This window comes from Pipistrellus kuhlii, unplaced genomic scaffold, assembly GCF_014108245.1.
Source record: "Pipistrellus kuhlii isolate mPipKuh1 unplaced genomic scaffold, mPipKuh1.p scaffold_m20_p_82, whole genome shotgun sequence".
Taxonomy (NCBI): Eukaryota; Metazoa; Chordata; class Mammalia; order Chiroptera; family Vespertilionidae; genus Pipistrellus; species Pipistrellus kuhlii.
Window position 1 is genome coordinate 1,033,295 of NW_023425587.1, and position 13,253 is coordinate 1,046,547.

Below are 13,253 nucleotides of genomic sequence, written 5' to 3' on the forward strand. Positions count from 1 at the left end.
AGCCGATGGCACGCAGAACAGGCTGGGGGCCGACCGCGGGAGCCCAGCGGGCGCGGGTGCGGGCGTGGGCTCGTGTCCGTGCGTCTTGGTTTTGTTTGTTCCTTCGTCTCGATTTCTGTTAAGTATCGCCACCTGAACACGAAATGGCGAAGAGGAGCCCTGGAATGGCCCACAGCTGGAGGGCTGTGGCCGCAGAGGGACAGTCAACGAGCCCGATGCTCAATCACCTGGAAGGAAGCTCTGCCGGGCTCCCCTCCAACCAGTTCCTTCCCCGCTCGCGGCCCCAGAGGGACAGGGGGCGCCCCGCGGGAATGGGGGGCAGGCCGCCCCGTCCCTCCGAGTGATGCCCGACCAGGGGCTTTGGGAGCCCCGTGGAGCGTGGACGGGACCCTGTGTCCCTGAGCCCCTGCCTGGGCCGGCTGTCCTGGGTCCCCGCCCCACGTGGGCAGGGGGACGGGGGCAGGGTGGCCTGAGCCCCTCAGCAGGCAGAGCTGCTCCAAACACCGGCCTGGCGCTGGGCGTCACTGAGGACGGATAGCAGGGAGGGGGGCTCCCTGAGGGGGGTGTCTGAGGGGGAGGAGGGCCCGGCAGGCAGCCATGTCTGAGTCCGCAGCTGCCATCAAGTTTGGAAAAGATGAAGGTGCAGAAGCCCAGGAGGGAGCTGGCCAGGCTGCCTGGCTGCCGCCCCTCTGCCTGCTCCACCCCTTTCCCCTTGGCCCCGCCCCCGTCGGCCCTCAGCCCCGCCCCTCCCAGTTCCCGCCCCCCTAACGCCGGCCACGCCCCCTCCCTGCGGGCTGTGGGGACCGGCGGAAGCGGGTGACACACTCCGCATTTGTGTCCGTTTGGTGTCCACTTTGTGTCCATTCTGTGTCCAAAGCACCAGGGGCCGCCGCTCTGAAAGGTGCTCAGAGCCACGCGGGTCCCGCCCCGCGCTCCGTCCACTGAGCTCCCGGCCCTCCGGTCCCGAGGGGCCCCCGCCGGGCCGGGCCGGTGCTGGAGCCGGTGCTGGAGCCGGTGCTGGAGCCGGGCCGCCCTGGCGGTGCTGGGGGCGAGGACGCTCCCCGCACCCCGACCTGCTCCGGTCCGCGGCCTGGGGGGTTCGGGGGGCCTGGGGGGCGGGAGTCGGGGGGCCTGGGGGGCAGGGGCGGGGGGGCCTGGGGGCGGAGACCTGGGGGCGGGGACCTGGGGGGTCAGGGGGCCTGGGGGGTCAGAGGACCTGGGGGCGGGGCCTGGGGGCGGGGACCTGGGGGGTCAGGGGACCTGGGGGGTCAGGGGACCTGGGGGGTCAGGGGACCTGGGGGCGGGACCTGGGGGGTCAGGGGACCTGGGGGGTCAGGGGGCCTGGGGGCGGGGGCCTGGGGGGTCAGGGGACCTGGGGGCGGGGCCTGGGGGCCCAGGAGGTCGGGGCGGAGGAGGAGCGGGCGCTCCAGGCGGCTGTTCTGTCCGAGGCGCGCGCTCCCTCTGGCGGCCTCGCGGGGAGAAGCGGGGACGTTGGCGCTTCGCCCGAGGGGACCGGCCCGGGGCCGGGGGCGCGGCTTTGGGGGAAAGGCCCCCGCTTACTCCTCCCGCCCTCGGCGCCCGAGACCGAGTCCCACGTCCAACCCCCAACTCCCAACCCCCCACCCCCGTCCGCAGCCCCCAGGCCCGAGGGCGATGCCGGCGGCGCGCGGCGGGCGGTGGGGGCGCCTTCCCGAGCGGAGGGCGCAGCAGCTGCAGCGGCAAATGCAGGTGAGGGGGGTGACCCCCGGGAGCCTGCCCTCTGACCCCCCGCCCTCCGACCCCCACCGCCGAGCACAGGCCTGGGAGCGGTCGGGTGGGTTTGGGGGTCCTACCGAGGTAAACAGTAGTCACCAGCATGGAGTGGGGCCCACATCGTCTCCCCTAACCACTGGGCTCCCCCTGCGGCACCCTCGGGGGGTGGTGGGCTGCCCGGGTCTCCCCCATCCACTCCTCTCCCCCTGACCCCTCTCCACCAATGCCACACCCCACCCGCACCCCCATCGAGGCCCCTGCCACCCTGAGTGCTGTGCTCAGTGCCGGAATGGGGGGCCAGGCATGACTCCAGTGAGGGAGCCCAGGACACGGTGGTGAACACCCAGGCCGGTGGGCACCGTGGGCAGCAGCGCACCTCCCATCGGGTGCAGCCACGGGGCCGGGCCAGGGGAGGGCGAGGAGCTAGGAGGGGCTGTGTGAGCTGAGGGCCGCTGGAAGAGAAACGCTGAGCTGGCCGTGGCCGTGGCCGTGGCCCTGGGACTGGGACTGGGGAGCCTGGGGCAGGCAGGTGGAGAGGCCAAGGTCAGCGCCTGGCGGGCAGGCGGGGCTGATGAAGGGGCGGGAAAGAGGGAAGTCGCAGGAGATCCGTGTGTGGAAAAGTGCACTTCGGGGAGCGAGGTGGGCGGGCGGCGGGGCTGGAGGGGGGAAGATGGAGGGGTGGGGGGAGGTGGGGGCGGTGGGTAGATGGTTGAGGGTTGGGGGGAGGTGGGGGCGGTGAGTAGAGGGTTGGGGGGATGGAGGGGTGGGGAGGTGGGGGCAGTGGGTAGAGGTTTGGGGGTTAGGGGGATGGAGGGGTGGGGAGGTGGGGGCGGTGGGTAGAGGGTTGGGGGTTGGGGGATGGAGGGGAGGGGAGGTGGGGGCAGTGGGTAGAGGTTTGGGGGTTAGGGGGATGGAGGGGTGGGGAGGTGGGGGCGGGGGGTAGAGGGTTGGGGGTTGGGGGGATGTGGGGGGTGGAGGGGAGGGGAGGTGGGGGCGGTGGGTAGGGGGTTGGGGGGATGTGGGGGGATGGAGGGGAGGGGAGGTGGGGGCGGTGGGTAGAGGGTTGGGGGTTGGGGGGATGTGGGGGGATGGAGGGGAGGGGAGGTGGGGGCAGTGGGTAGGGGGTTGGGGGTTGGGGGGATGTGGGGGTGGGGAGGTGGGGGCAGTGGGTAGGGGGTTGGGGGTTGGGGGGTGGAGGGGTGGGGAGGTGGGGGCGGTGGGTAGAGGGTTGGGGGGATGGAGGGGTGGGGAGGTGGGGGCGGGGGATAGAGGGTTGGGGGTTGGGGGGAGGTGGCGGGGAGGGCTGTCCAGGCAGGGCTTGGGCAGGGAGGCAGTGGGAGGCCGCTGAGGGTCGGCCCCAGCAAAGCAAGCAACTCTGGTGAAAACGGTGAAAGCCTCGGGATTGCCACGGGCACACGTCCAGGAGGAGCTGAGAAAACCCATCACGTCAGAATGAGGACGAGCCTCGCAGCGAGGGTGGGCGCCCAGGAGCCGCTGGCGGAGCCCCTGGAACGGGTCCCGGGCTCGGGGGTGGGGCTGGCGGGTGCCCTCTCGCCGACCCCTCCCCACAGCCGTGCCCAGGCGCCTGCATGTCCGCGGACTCGGTCCTGGGGGGATGGAGATGCTCGGCTCTGACCTGGACGGTTCTCTCTCGGTTGAGGCCGAGCTGGAGGCGGAAACGCGGTCCTTCACCTGAGGCTGGCCCAGGTGACACCCCGTCAGGCTGCCTCAGCGTCATTGTCCGCGGCCCTGCCTGCCCCGTCTGCAGCCGGAGCCCCCCCCCCCCCCCCCCCCCGCCCCCAGCGGTGCGGCTGGGTAAAGATGTCGTGCGTTCTGTCAGCAGGGGGCCGGGCGGGGGCTGTCCGCACGTGACTGCTTGGGCTCCTGTGAATCCCCCACTGGCCTGGCCCCGTCCCTGAGAGGCCCAGCGTGCCCCCTCGTCCCCTGAGGTTTGCAGGGTGTGTAACGGGTCGGGCTTGTCCCTGCCCAGCAGCCCGGCCGCCGGGACCCTGAGCAGACCAGGGCTGTGGGTCCGGGAGGAGGAGGAGGCTCAGTGGGCAGTGCCGGGAGGCTCTCCTTGGGGCGGGGCCCGGAGCACGTGGGCCCTGAGCCGTGTGGCCTCCCGCTGAGCCCACGTTCACCTCCAGACCGGCAGCGGGAAGACCCACACGATGCTGGGCCCGCAGCCCCCAGGCACCGGGCCGGGCACCGGGGCCTCGTCCCCAGGGCCACCGAGGAGCTCTTCCCGTGGGTGCGAGCCGCTCGGGCGCCTGGGGCGGGTCGGGGGCTGGGGCGGCGTCGGGGGCTGGCTGAGGGGGGCTGGGGCGGCGTGGGGGGCTGGCTGAGGGGGGCTGGGGCGGGGCGGGGGCTGGGGCGGCGTGGGGGGCTGGCTGAGGGGGGCTGGGGCGGCGTGGGGGGCTGGCTGAGGGGGGCTGGGACGGCGTGGGGGGCTGGGGCGGCGTGGGGGGCTGGCTGAGGGTGCGGGGTGAGGGGGGCGTGAGACTGGGGTGCCCGGCGAGGTGGCTGCTGCCCGGCGCCGTCCACGGTCCACAGACTCAGCCGGTGCTTGGGGGAGGGTGGGCACACCTGGTTGGCTCCCAGGTTTTCCCGTTTAGACCTCCCGTCCTGGGGCCCAGCAACCCCGACGCTGAGAGTGCGGAACGCAGACTCGGCCGACCAGCTTTTCCCGGAGAATCTGACTGCTCCTTCCGTCCCCGCTGCTCCTGGCCCAGGCCCATCTCCGTCCCAAGGGCGGGAGGAGGGGGCCCCAGGGCTCAGCCTCCCAGTTTCAACTTGGCTCGCTGTCCGCCCTCTGTCCACCGCTGTCCGCCCGCTGTCCGCCCTCTGTCCGCCGCTGTCCGCCCGCTGTCCGCCCGCTGTCCGCCCGCTGTCCGCCCGCTGTCCGCCCGCTGTCCCCTGCTGTCCGCCGCTGTCCGCCGCTGTCCGCCGCTGTCCCCTGCTGTCCGCCCACTGTCCGCCGCTGTCCGCCGCTGTCCCCTGCTGTCCGCCCACTGTCCACCGCTGTCCTCCGCTGTCCGCCCGCTGTCCGCCGCTGTCCGCCCGCTGTCCGCCCTCTGTCCGCCCGCTGTCCGCCCTCTGTCCACCGCTGTCCGCCCGCTGTCCGCCCGCTGTCCGCCCGCTGTCCGCCCTCTGTCCGCCGCTGTCCGCCCGCTGTCCGCCCGCTGTCCCCTGCTGTCCGCCGCTGTCCGCCCGCTGTCCTCCGCTGTCCGCCCGCTGTCCGCCGCTGTCCGCCCGCTGTCCGCCCTCTGTCCACCGCTGTCCGCCCGCTGTCCGCCCTCTGTCCGCCGCTGTCCGCCCGCTGTCCGCCCGCTGTCCGCCCGCTGTCCGCCCTCTGTCCGCCGCTGTCCGCCCGCTGTCCGCCCGCTGTCCGCCCGCTGTCCCCCGCTGTCCTCCGCTGTCCGCCCTCTGTCCCCTGCTGTCCGCCGCTGTCCGCCCTCTGTCCGCCGCTGTCCGCCCGCTGTCCGCCGCTGTCCGCCCGCTGTCCCCGGCTGTCCGCCGCTGTCCGCCTGCTGTCCGCCCGCTGTCCCCTGCTGTCCGCCGCTGTCCGCCCGCTGTCCGCCCGCTGTCCCCCGCTGTCCGCCGCTGTCCTCCGCTGTCCGCCGCTGTCCGCCGCTGTCCTCCGCTGTCCGCCGCTGTCCTCCGCTGTCCGCCGCTGTCCTCCGCTGTCCTCCGCTGTCCGCCGCTGTCCGCCCGCTGTCCTCCGCTGTCCTCCGCTGTCCGCCGCTGTCCGCCCGCTGTCCGCCCGCTGTCCGCCCGCTGTCCTCCGCTGTCCTCCGCTGTCCGCCGCTGTCCGCCCGCTGTCCGCCGCTGTCCTCCGCTGTCCGCCGCTGTCCGCCCGCTGTCCTCCGCTGTCCTCCGCTGTCCGCCGCTGTCCGCCCGCTGTCCGCCGCTGTCCGCCCGCTGTCCTCCGCTGTCCTCCGCTGTCCGCCCGCTGTCCGCCGCTGTCCGCCCGCTGTCCGCCGCTGTCCTCCGCTGTCCGCCCGCTGTCCTCCGCTGTCCGCCCTCTGTCCGCCGCTGTCCGCCCGCTGTCCCCCGCTGTCCGCCGCTGTCCTCCGCTGTCCTCCGCTGTCCGCCGCTGTCCGCCCGCTGTCCTCCGCTGTCCTCCGCTGTCCGCCCGCTGTCCGCCGCTGTCCTCCGCTGTCCGCCCGCTGTCCGCCGCTGTCCGCCCTCTGTCCGCCGCTGTCCGCCCGCTGTCCGCCCGCTGTCCGCCGCTGTCCTCCGCTGTCCGCCGCTGTCCTCCGCTGTCCGCCGCTGTCCGCCCGCTGTCCGCCGCTGTCCGCCCGCTGTCCTCCGCTGTCCGCCCGCTGTCCTCCGCTGTCCGCCGCTGTCCGCCGCTGTCCTCCGCTGTCCGCCCGCTGTCCGCCGCTGTCCGCCCGCTGTCCGCCCGCTGTCCGGCACTGTCCGGCGCTGTCCACCCGCTGTCCGCCCGCTGTCCGCCGCTGTCCGCCCGCTGTCCGCCGCTGTCCGCCCGCTGTCCGCCCCTGTCCGCCGCTGTCCTCCGCTGTCCGCCCGCTGTCCCCCGCTGTCCGCCCGCTGTCCGCCCGCTGTCCCCCGCTGTCCGCCCGCTGTCCTCCGCTGTCCGCCGCTGTCCGCCGCTGTCCTCCGCTGTCCGCCCGCTGTCCCCCGCTGTCCGCCCGCTGTCCGCCCGCTGTCCTCCGCTGTCCGCCCGCTGTCCTCCGCTGTCCGCCGCTGTCCGCCCGCTGTCCTCCGCTGTCCGCCCGCTGTCCCCCGCTGTCCGCCGCTGTCCTCCGCTGTCCGCCGCTGTCCGCCGCTGTCCGCCCGCTGTCCGCCCGCTGTCCTCCGCTGTCCGCCGCTGTCCGCCCGCTGTCCTCCGCTGTCCCCCGCTGTCCGCCGCTGTCCTCCGCTGTCCGCCGCTGTCCGCCGCTGTCCGCTGTCCGCCGCTGTCCGCCCGCTGTCCGCCGCTGTCCGCTGTCCGCCGCTGTCCGCCCGCTGTCCGCCCGCTGTCCGCCCGCTGTCCGCCCGCTGTCCGCCGCTGTCCGCCCGCTGTCCGCCCGCTGTCCGCCGCTGTCCTCCGCTGTCCGCCCGCTGTCCGCCCGCTGTCCGCCGCTGTCCTCTGCTGTCCGCCCGCTGTCCGCCGCTGTCCTCCGCTGTCCGCCCGCTGTCCGCCCGCTGTCCGCCGCTGTCCTCTGCTGTCCGCCCGCTGTCCTCCGCTGTCCGCCCTCTGTCCGCCGCTGTCCTCCGCTGTCCGCCCTCTGTCCGCCGCTGTCCGCCCGCTGTCCGCCCCTGTCCGCCGCTGTCCGCCGCTGTCCGCCCGCTGTCCTCCGCTGTCCTCCGCTGTCCTCCGCTGTCCGCCCGCTGTCCGCCGCTGTCCTCCGCTGTCCGCCCGCTGTCCTCCGCTGTCCTCCGCTGTCCTCCGCTGTCCGCCCGCTGTCCGCCCGCTGTCCGCCGGTGGGCGATGTCAGGGCCGCTGCCTCCCGCCTCCTGGCTGTTGGCTCGAACCCGAGTGGCAGCTGGCTACCGAGCTGGACGTGACTCGGTGCCAAAGCTTCGTCCCACTCTCCCTCGGCCGGCTCCGTGGCTGAGCATCGACCTCTGAGCCAGGAGGTCAGGGTTCCCGGTCGGGGCACAGGCCCGGTTACGGGCTCAATCCCCAGTGTGGGGTGAGCAGGAGGCAGGCGATCCGTGATTCTCATCGTTGATGCTTCTCTCTCTCCCTCTCTCTCCGCCTCTGACATCAAGCACAGTAAAATGTAAAGAGAAATAAGGCTGTCGTCCCCAGCGTGGCCCCCGGTGGCCCGGCCCTGCTCTCCGGGGCAGGCGTCGGCGTAGCAGCCGCCCCCCCCCCCCCCCCGGCCGCCCTCTGACCGCGTCTTTGGGGTGCTGTGCTCCGGGGGGGCTTATCCCGGGTCACGTGTCCCCCCTGCCCCAGGCTCCTGGGAGGACCCCTCGGAGCGGCCCCGGGTGGAGGTCTCCATCCTGGAGGTTTACAACAACGAAGTGATGGACCTCCTGGCCGAGGACGGCCGCCTGGCGAGGCCCGGGCTCAGGCGCGAGGTGCTGACCAGGGCGGGGCGGACGGCGGCGCCCCCGCTGACCTGCCGGTGAGTGCCCCCGGCGCCCCTGTGACCTCCCGGTGCCCCCAGGGGCTCCTGGGGAGCGGCCTCCCGGCGCCCCGGGCCGCCAAGCCAGCCTTCCGCCAGACCTTCGCGTGACTTCCTGCTTAGCACACGCTCCAGGTCTCCGTGTCCTGAGAATGACCTTGTGAAGTCACAGAACAGCTGGCCGGCGGGCTCCTGGCTGAGCGTCTGCCTCTGAGCCAGGAGGTCAGGGTTCAGTTCCGGGTCAGGGCACGGGTTGCAGACTCCATCCCTGAGATCAACAGAAACACATTTCAGGATGAACTGAACGCTCGGTCCCGTGTGGGCGGGCGCGGGGGGCGCGGGGGGGGGGCAGTGTCCGGGAGCCGGCAGGGTCGGCAGACGCCCGCCCGTTCCCATTCTCCTCTCCCGCCCGCAGGCCCTGGGGAGCGCGGGGCGGCCGCTGGAGCTCGCGGGGGCCGGCCTGCGGCTCCCCACCGCCGTGCAGGCCGCCTCGTCCCGCTCCCTCCTGGTCGTCACGGTGACGCTGACCGCGGCCGCCGGGGACGGCACCCGCAAGTGGCCCTCCGCCCGGCCGGCTGGCACCGCGTCCGTCACGTGGGCGCCCGCGGGTCTGAGGCTCCCGCGGCCGCGCCCTCAGAGGCCGGGGCCGCCCCCGAGGCCCTGGGCCCGGGCTGCGGGGAGGGACATTGGGTGCGGGGGCGGGGAGGGGACCCGCTTTGCTCAGTGAGACGCGGGGGTGGGAGGGGAGGAGCAGGGCCAGCTGGGCCGGGCAGGTGCTTCCCCGGGGGCCGGCCTGCAGCCGGGAAGCCCCACACGTGCTTCAGCTTTAACGTGACGGGCGGTTCGGGCACCGCCGGCCGGGGAGGCGCCTCTCCATCCCTGGCTGGTGTAGCTCAGTGGATAGCGCCCCGGCCCAAGCCCGGAAAGGTCCTGGGTTCGATTCCAGTCCAGGGCATGCATCTCTGCTGCAGGCTGGGTCCCCGGCCCAGGCTGGGTGCGTTGGGTGCGTCTCTCACGGGGATGTCTCCCTGTCTCCCCGCTTCCACTCTCTCTGACCATCAGTGGGAAAATGCCCTCCGGTGAGGACTAAGCAAAGCAGCAGCAGCCTGGTCTTGGTTAGCACCGATGGGGCCTCTCCCGCGGGCCGCAGGCCTCCAGGCCTCCAGGTGGGGGCGACGAGGAGCTGCCCGCCAGCCCAGGACGGCCCTGCGGGGGGCGGGGGGAAGGGGAGGGCAGAGGGTCCGGGCGGCCGCGCGGCCTCGCCGTGGGCAGCCCTGACCATCGTCGGAGTCCGTGTCCACACGAGGGAGCTGGGCGGCCACAGACACCAGGCGGTCTCCACGCCCTCAGCGCAGCCTCTGCCGTGTCTGTTTTCCCGGCGGCGGCTGCTCGGCGCGGTGAGGCTGTGAAGAGTCTGTTCCCGACCCACAGGCGGGGGAGCGGCCGGCCTCCACGGCGGGGGGTGCCGCGTGGCCGGGTGTCGCCGGGAGCCGGGCCCGTGTCCGCAGGCGCGGCCGGTGTCTGCGCGGGTTCAGCTCCGTCACCGCCAGCCCTTCCCGAGCGGCCGTGGCCGTGGCCGTGGCCGTGGGACCGGCTGTCCACGGGTGCCATGCTCTCTCCCGGGCAGCTCAGGGCCACGTGTCCACGTGGGAGAGGAGGCCACGCGGCCGGCCCGCTCTGTCCCTGTGGGGTGGCGTTCAGGGGGCAGGCGGAGGCGAGGGAAGCTTCCAGAACAGCTGTGCCACTGTCCTTGCAGCGGAGCCGTCCCCGCCGGCAGCAGGGAGGCGGCCGAGTGCTCCCCGCAGAGCCCCACCCCGGCCCCCGGGAGCCCCGCCCGGCCGCCCAGCAGGGGGCGCCCGCTGCAGCTGGTGGACCTGGCGGGCAGCGAGTGTGCAGGCGAGCGGCCGGCGGCCACGGGGGCGGAGGGGGCGAGCAGCCGCGTCCGCGGGGGCGGAGGGGGCGAGCGGCCGGCGGCCACGGGGGCGGAGGGGGCGAGCAGCCGCGTCCGCGGGGCACGGCGGGCGGCCACGGGGCGAGGGGGGGCGAGCGGCCGGCGTCCGCGGGGGCGGAGGGGGCTAGCGGCCGGCGTCCGCGGGGGCGGAGGGAGGGGGCGAGCGGCCGGTGTCCGTGGGGGGGTGCCCGGCCCCCTGGTGAGCTGGGTGTGGGACACAGCCGAGGTGTGTGAGCTGCACTGCAGGTCCCTGGCACGGGCCCCTCCAAGGTGACCCCTGCACCCCCGGGCCATCCAGGGGGGAGGGCTTGGCTCCGTGAGAGCGCCCGTTGGTGGCCGTATCGGTGTCCTGAGAAGGCCTCCCGGGAGGGAGGGACTGTCTCCCAGTGCCCCTTGCCCGGGCCCCATTGCTTTCCTGGGTTGCGCCGTGTCTGCCTCAGTTTGGCCCAGCCTCCCCGTGCCCCCGGCCTCCCCATGGCCCCGGCCTCCCCGTGCCCCCGGCCTCCCCGTGCCCCCGGCCTCCCCGTGGCCCCGGCCTCCCCGTGCCCCGGCCTCCCCGTGCCCCCGGCCTCCCCGTGCCCCCGGCCTCCCCGTGCCCCCGGCCTCCCCGTGCCCCCGGCCTCCCCGTATCCCCGGCCTCCCCGTGCCCCCGGCCTCCCCGTGCCCCCGGCCTCCCCGTGCCCCCGGCCTCCCCGTGCCCCCGGCCTCTCCATGGCCCCAGCCTCCCCATGGCCCCCGGCCTCCCCGTGCCCCGGCCTCCCCATGCCCCCGGCCTCTCCATGGCCCCAGTCTCCCCATGGCCCCGGCCTCCCCATGTCCCCCGGCCTCCCCGTGCCCCCGGCCTCCCCATGTCCCCCGGCCTCCCCGTGCCCCCGGCCTCCCCGTGCCCCGGCCTCCCCGTGCCCCGGCCTCCCCGTGCCCCGGCCTCTCCGTGCCCCGGCCTCCCCATGGCCCCGGCCTCCCCGTATCCCCGGCCTCCCCGTGCCCCGGCCTCTCCATGGCCCCAGCCTCCCCGTGCCCCGGCCTCTCCGTGCCCCGGCCTCCCCATGCCCCCGGCCTCCCCGTATCCCCGGCCTCCCCGTGCCCCGGCCTCTCCATGGCCCCAGCCTCCCCGTGCCCCGGCCTCCGGCGGTGCCAGCGGCGTCCGGAGCGAGGGGACCGGCGCTGAGGGAGGCGTCCTGCATCAGCCGGAGCCTGGCGGCCCTGGCGGACGTCCTGGGGGCGCTGGCGGCGCGCGGAGACCACGTCCCATACCGCAGCAGCAAGCTCACCCACCTGCTGCAGGACGCCCTGGGACGCCCCGGTCCGGGCCCCGCCCCGCCCCGCCCCGCCGTCCTTCCAGGGATTGGGGGGGGGGGGGCGGGGCAGGACCCAAACACGGGGAGGGCGCAGCCTCCAGGTCTGGGGCAGCAGTTCCCAGGGTGACACTCAGGGCGTCTGCACCCAGGAGCCCCCTGGGCTCTGATCCCCGGGCCGGTGCCCAGGGACGCGGGAGACATCCTCCCTCACAGCGGGGGTCCTCCTGGTCTCCAGCTCCTCCTTCCCCGTGCCCGCCCCCCACCCCGCCCCACACTGCCCGCCCCGCTCTGCCCGCCCCGCCCCGCACTGCCCGCCCCGCCCCGCACTGCCCGCCCCGCTCTGCCCGCCCCGCACTGCCCGCCCCGCCCCGCACTGCCCGCCCCGCACTGCCCGCCCCCCACCCCGCCCCGCACTGCCCAACCCCACACTGCCCGCCCCGCACTGCCTGCCCCGCACTGCCCGCCCCGCCCCCACACTGCCCGCCCCGCCCCCACACTGCCCGCCCCGCTCTGCCCGCCCCCCCCCCCCGCCCCGCACTGCCTGCCCCGCTCTGCCCGCCCCGCACTGCTCACCCAGCCCTGCCTGCCCCGCACTGCCCGCCCCGCACTGCCCGCCCCCACACTGCCCGCCCCACACTGCTCACCCAGCCCTGCCCGCCCCGCACTGCCCGCCCCCCACTGCCCGCCCCCACACTGCCCGCCCCCCTCCCCCCGCCCCACACTGCTCACCCAGCCCTGCCCGCCCCGCCCTACCCGCCCCGCCCCCACACTGCCCGCCCCCACACTGCCCGCCCCCCTCTCCCCGCCCCACACTGCTCACCCAGCCCTGCCCGCCCCGCCCTACCCGCCCCCCACTGCCCGCCCCCCCACTGCCCGCCCCGCCCCCCCACTGCCCGCCCCGCCCCCACACTGCCCGCCCCGCTCTGCCCGCCCCCCTCCCCCGCCCCGCACTGCCCGCCCCCCCCCCCCGCCCCACACTGCTCACCCAGCCCTGCCCGCCCCGCCCTACCCGCCCTGCCCCGCACTGCCCGCCCCCCACTGCCCGCCCCGCCCTCACACTGCCCGCCCCCACACTGCCCGCCCCGCCCTCACACTGCCCGCCCCCACACTGCCCGCCCCGCCCTCACACTGCGCGCCCCTCTCTGCCCGCCCCGCCCCGCTCTGCCCGCCCCGCCCCTCACTGCCCGCCCCGCCCCGCTCTGCCTGCCCCGCTCTGCCCGCCCCGCCCCGCTCTGCCCGCCCCTCACTGCCCGCCCCGCTCTGCCCGCCCCGCTGTCCTTAAGGCAAAGGAGGTGCCAGTCCCTGGGAGAAGCGGCGTCCCTCCCGGGCAGCAGAGGGGGCGGTGTCTGCAGACCAGGGCCTGGGGGAAGCGGCGTCCCTCCCGGGCAGCAGAGGGGGCGGTGTCTGCAGACCAGGGCCTGGGGGAAGCGGCGTCCCTCCCGGGCAGCAGAGGGGGCGGTGTCTGCAGACCAGGGCCTGGGGGAAGCCGCTGTGGCCCCCGGCCCACAGGCCTCTTCTCTCCCGAAGGCGGCGACGCCAAGCTGCTGCCGACCGTCTGCGTGTCCCCCCCCCCCCCCCGCGAGCACGTGGCCGAGACGCTGCAGAGCCTGGGCTTCGGGGCCGCGCGCGGCAGGTGGAGCGGCGGGGGCGGCAGGGGGTCCGCCCGGCCCCAGGGGCCCCAGTGAGGAGCGTGGGTGCCTGCGGGCTCCGTCCTCCTGCTCCTCTGTTTCCTGCCACGAATGAATGCACGTGTGATGTTCTCACCCCGAAATGAACTCGTTTACGTCGGACGTGAAGCCCTGGTTTCCCCACGGGAACAGCCAGAGCCACGCGGCCGGGCAGCAGCGCCCGGGAGGCGGGTCCCGGGCAGCGAGGAGGGCCCTGGGCAGCGGGGACAGAGCGGCGCCGTCCGGGCAGAGGGGGCTCCTCACACTGACCGGCCAAGCTCCCGGGTTTGAACTCGGAGTCCGGAACCCGACCTGGGCCCTCGGGGGCTCCGTGTCCCCCACAAACTCCACGCCCCGGCCCCGTGTCCTCTGCACAGCGGGGTCTCCACAGGTGGGGGTCCCAGGACGAGGAGCCGTCTCTCCAAGTCCCGGGCCCGTGGGGACACGTGGCAGCTGGGCGGGCCTGTGTGCCCCCAGTCCGGACCAGGCCGTCCTCCCCCGG

At 75.6% G+C, this 13,253-nt stretch overlaps 2 protein-coding genes across 3 annotated transcripts in view; both read left to right on the forward strand.

Moving 5' to 3' along the window:
* The window catches only part of AFDN (afadin, adherens junction formation factor), a 106,035-nt gene extending 94,410 nt beyond the window's left edge, over positions 1 to 11,625 (forward strand). Inside the window, exon 36 of one of the 2 annotated variants that reach the window (XM_045577105.1) lies at positions 11,586 to 11,625. The gene's annotated coding sequence lies outside the window, so the exon portion shown is untranslated. Of the gene's footprint in view, positions 1 to 10,329; positions 10,368 to 11,585 lie in introns of those variants that run through there. The other variant, XM_045577113.1, reaches the window with a different exon arrangement.
* Positions 1,653 to 12,906, forward strand: KIF25 (kinesin family member 25). Its single transcript, XM_045577104.1, is given in 11 exon segments — positions 1,653 to 1,836; positions 3,900 to 3,951; positions 3,954 to 4,012; positions 7,675 to 7,839; positions 8,251 to 8,386; positions 9,186 to 9,200; positions 9,371 to 9,395; positions 9,572 to 9,693; positions 9,696 to 9,731; positions 10,925 to 11,089; positions 12,612 to 12,906. Coding segments are annotated over 11 exon segments (1,116 nt in total). The 5' UTR covers position 1,653; the 3' UTR covers positions 12,770 to 12,906.
* The last annotated feature ends 347 nt before the right edge of the window (positions 12,907 to 13,253 follow it).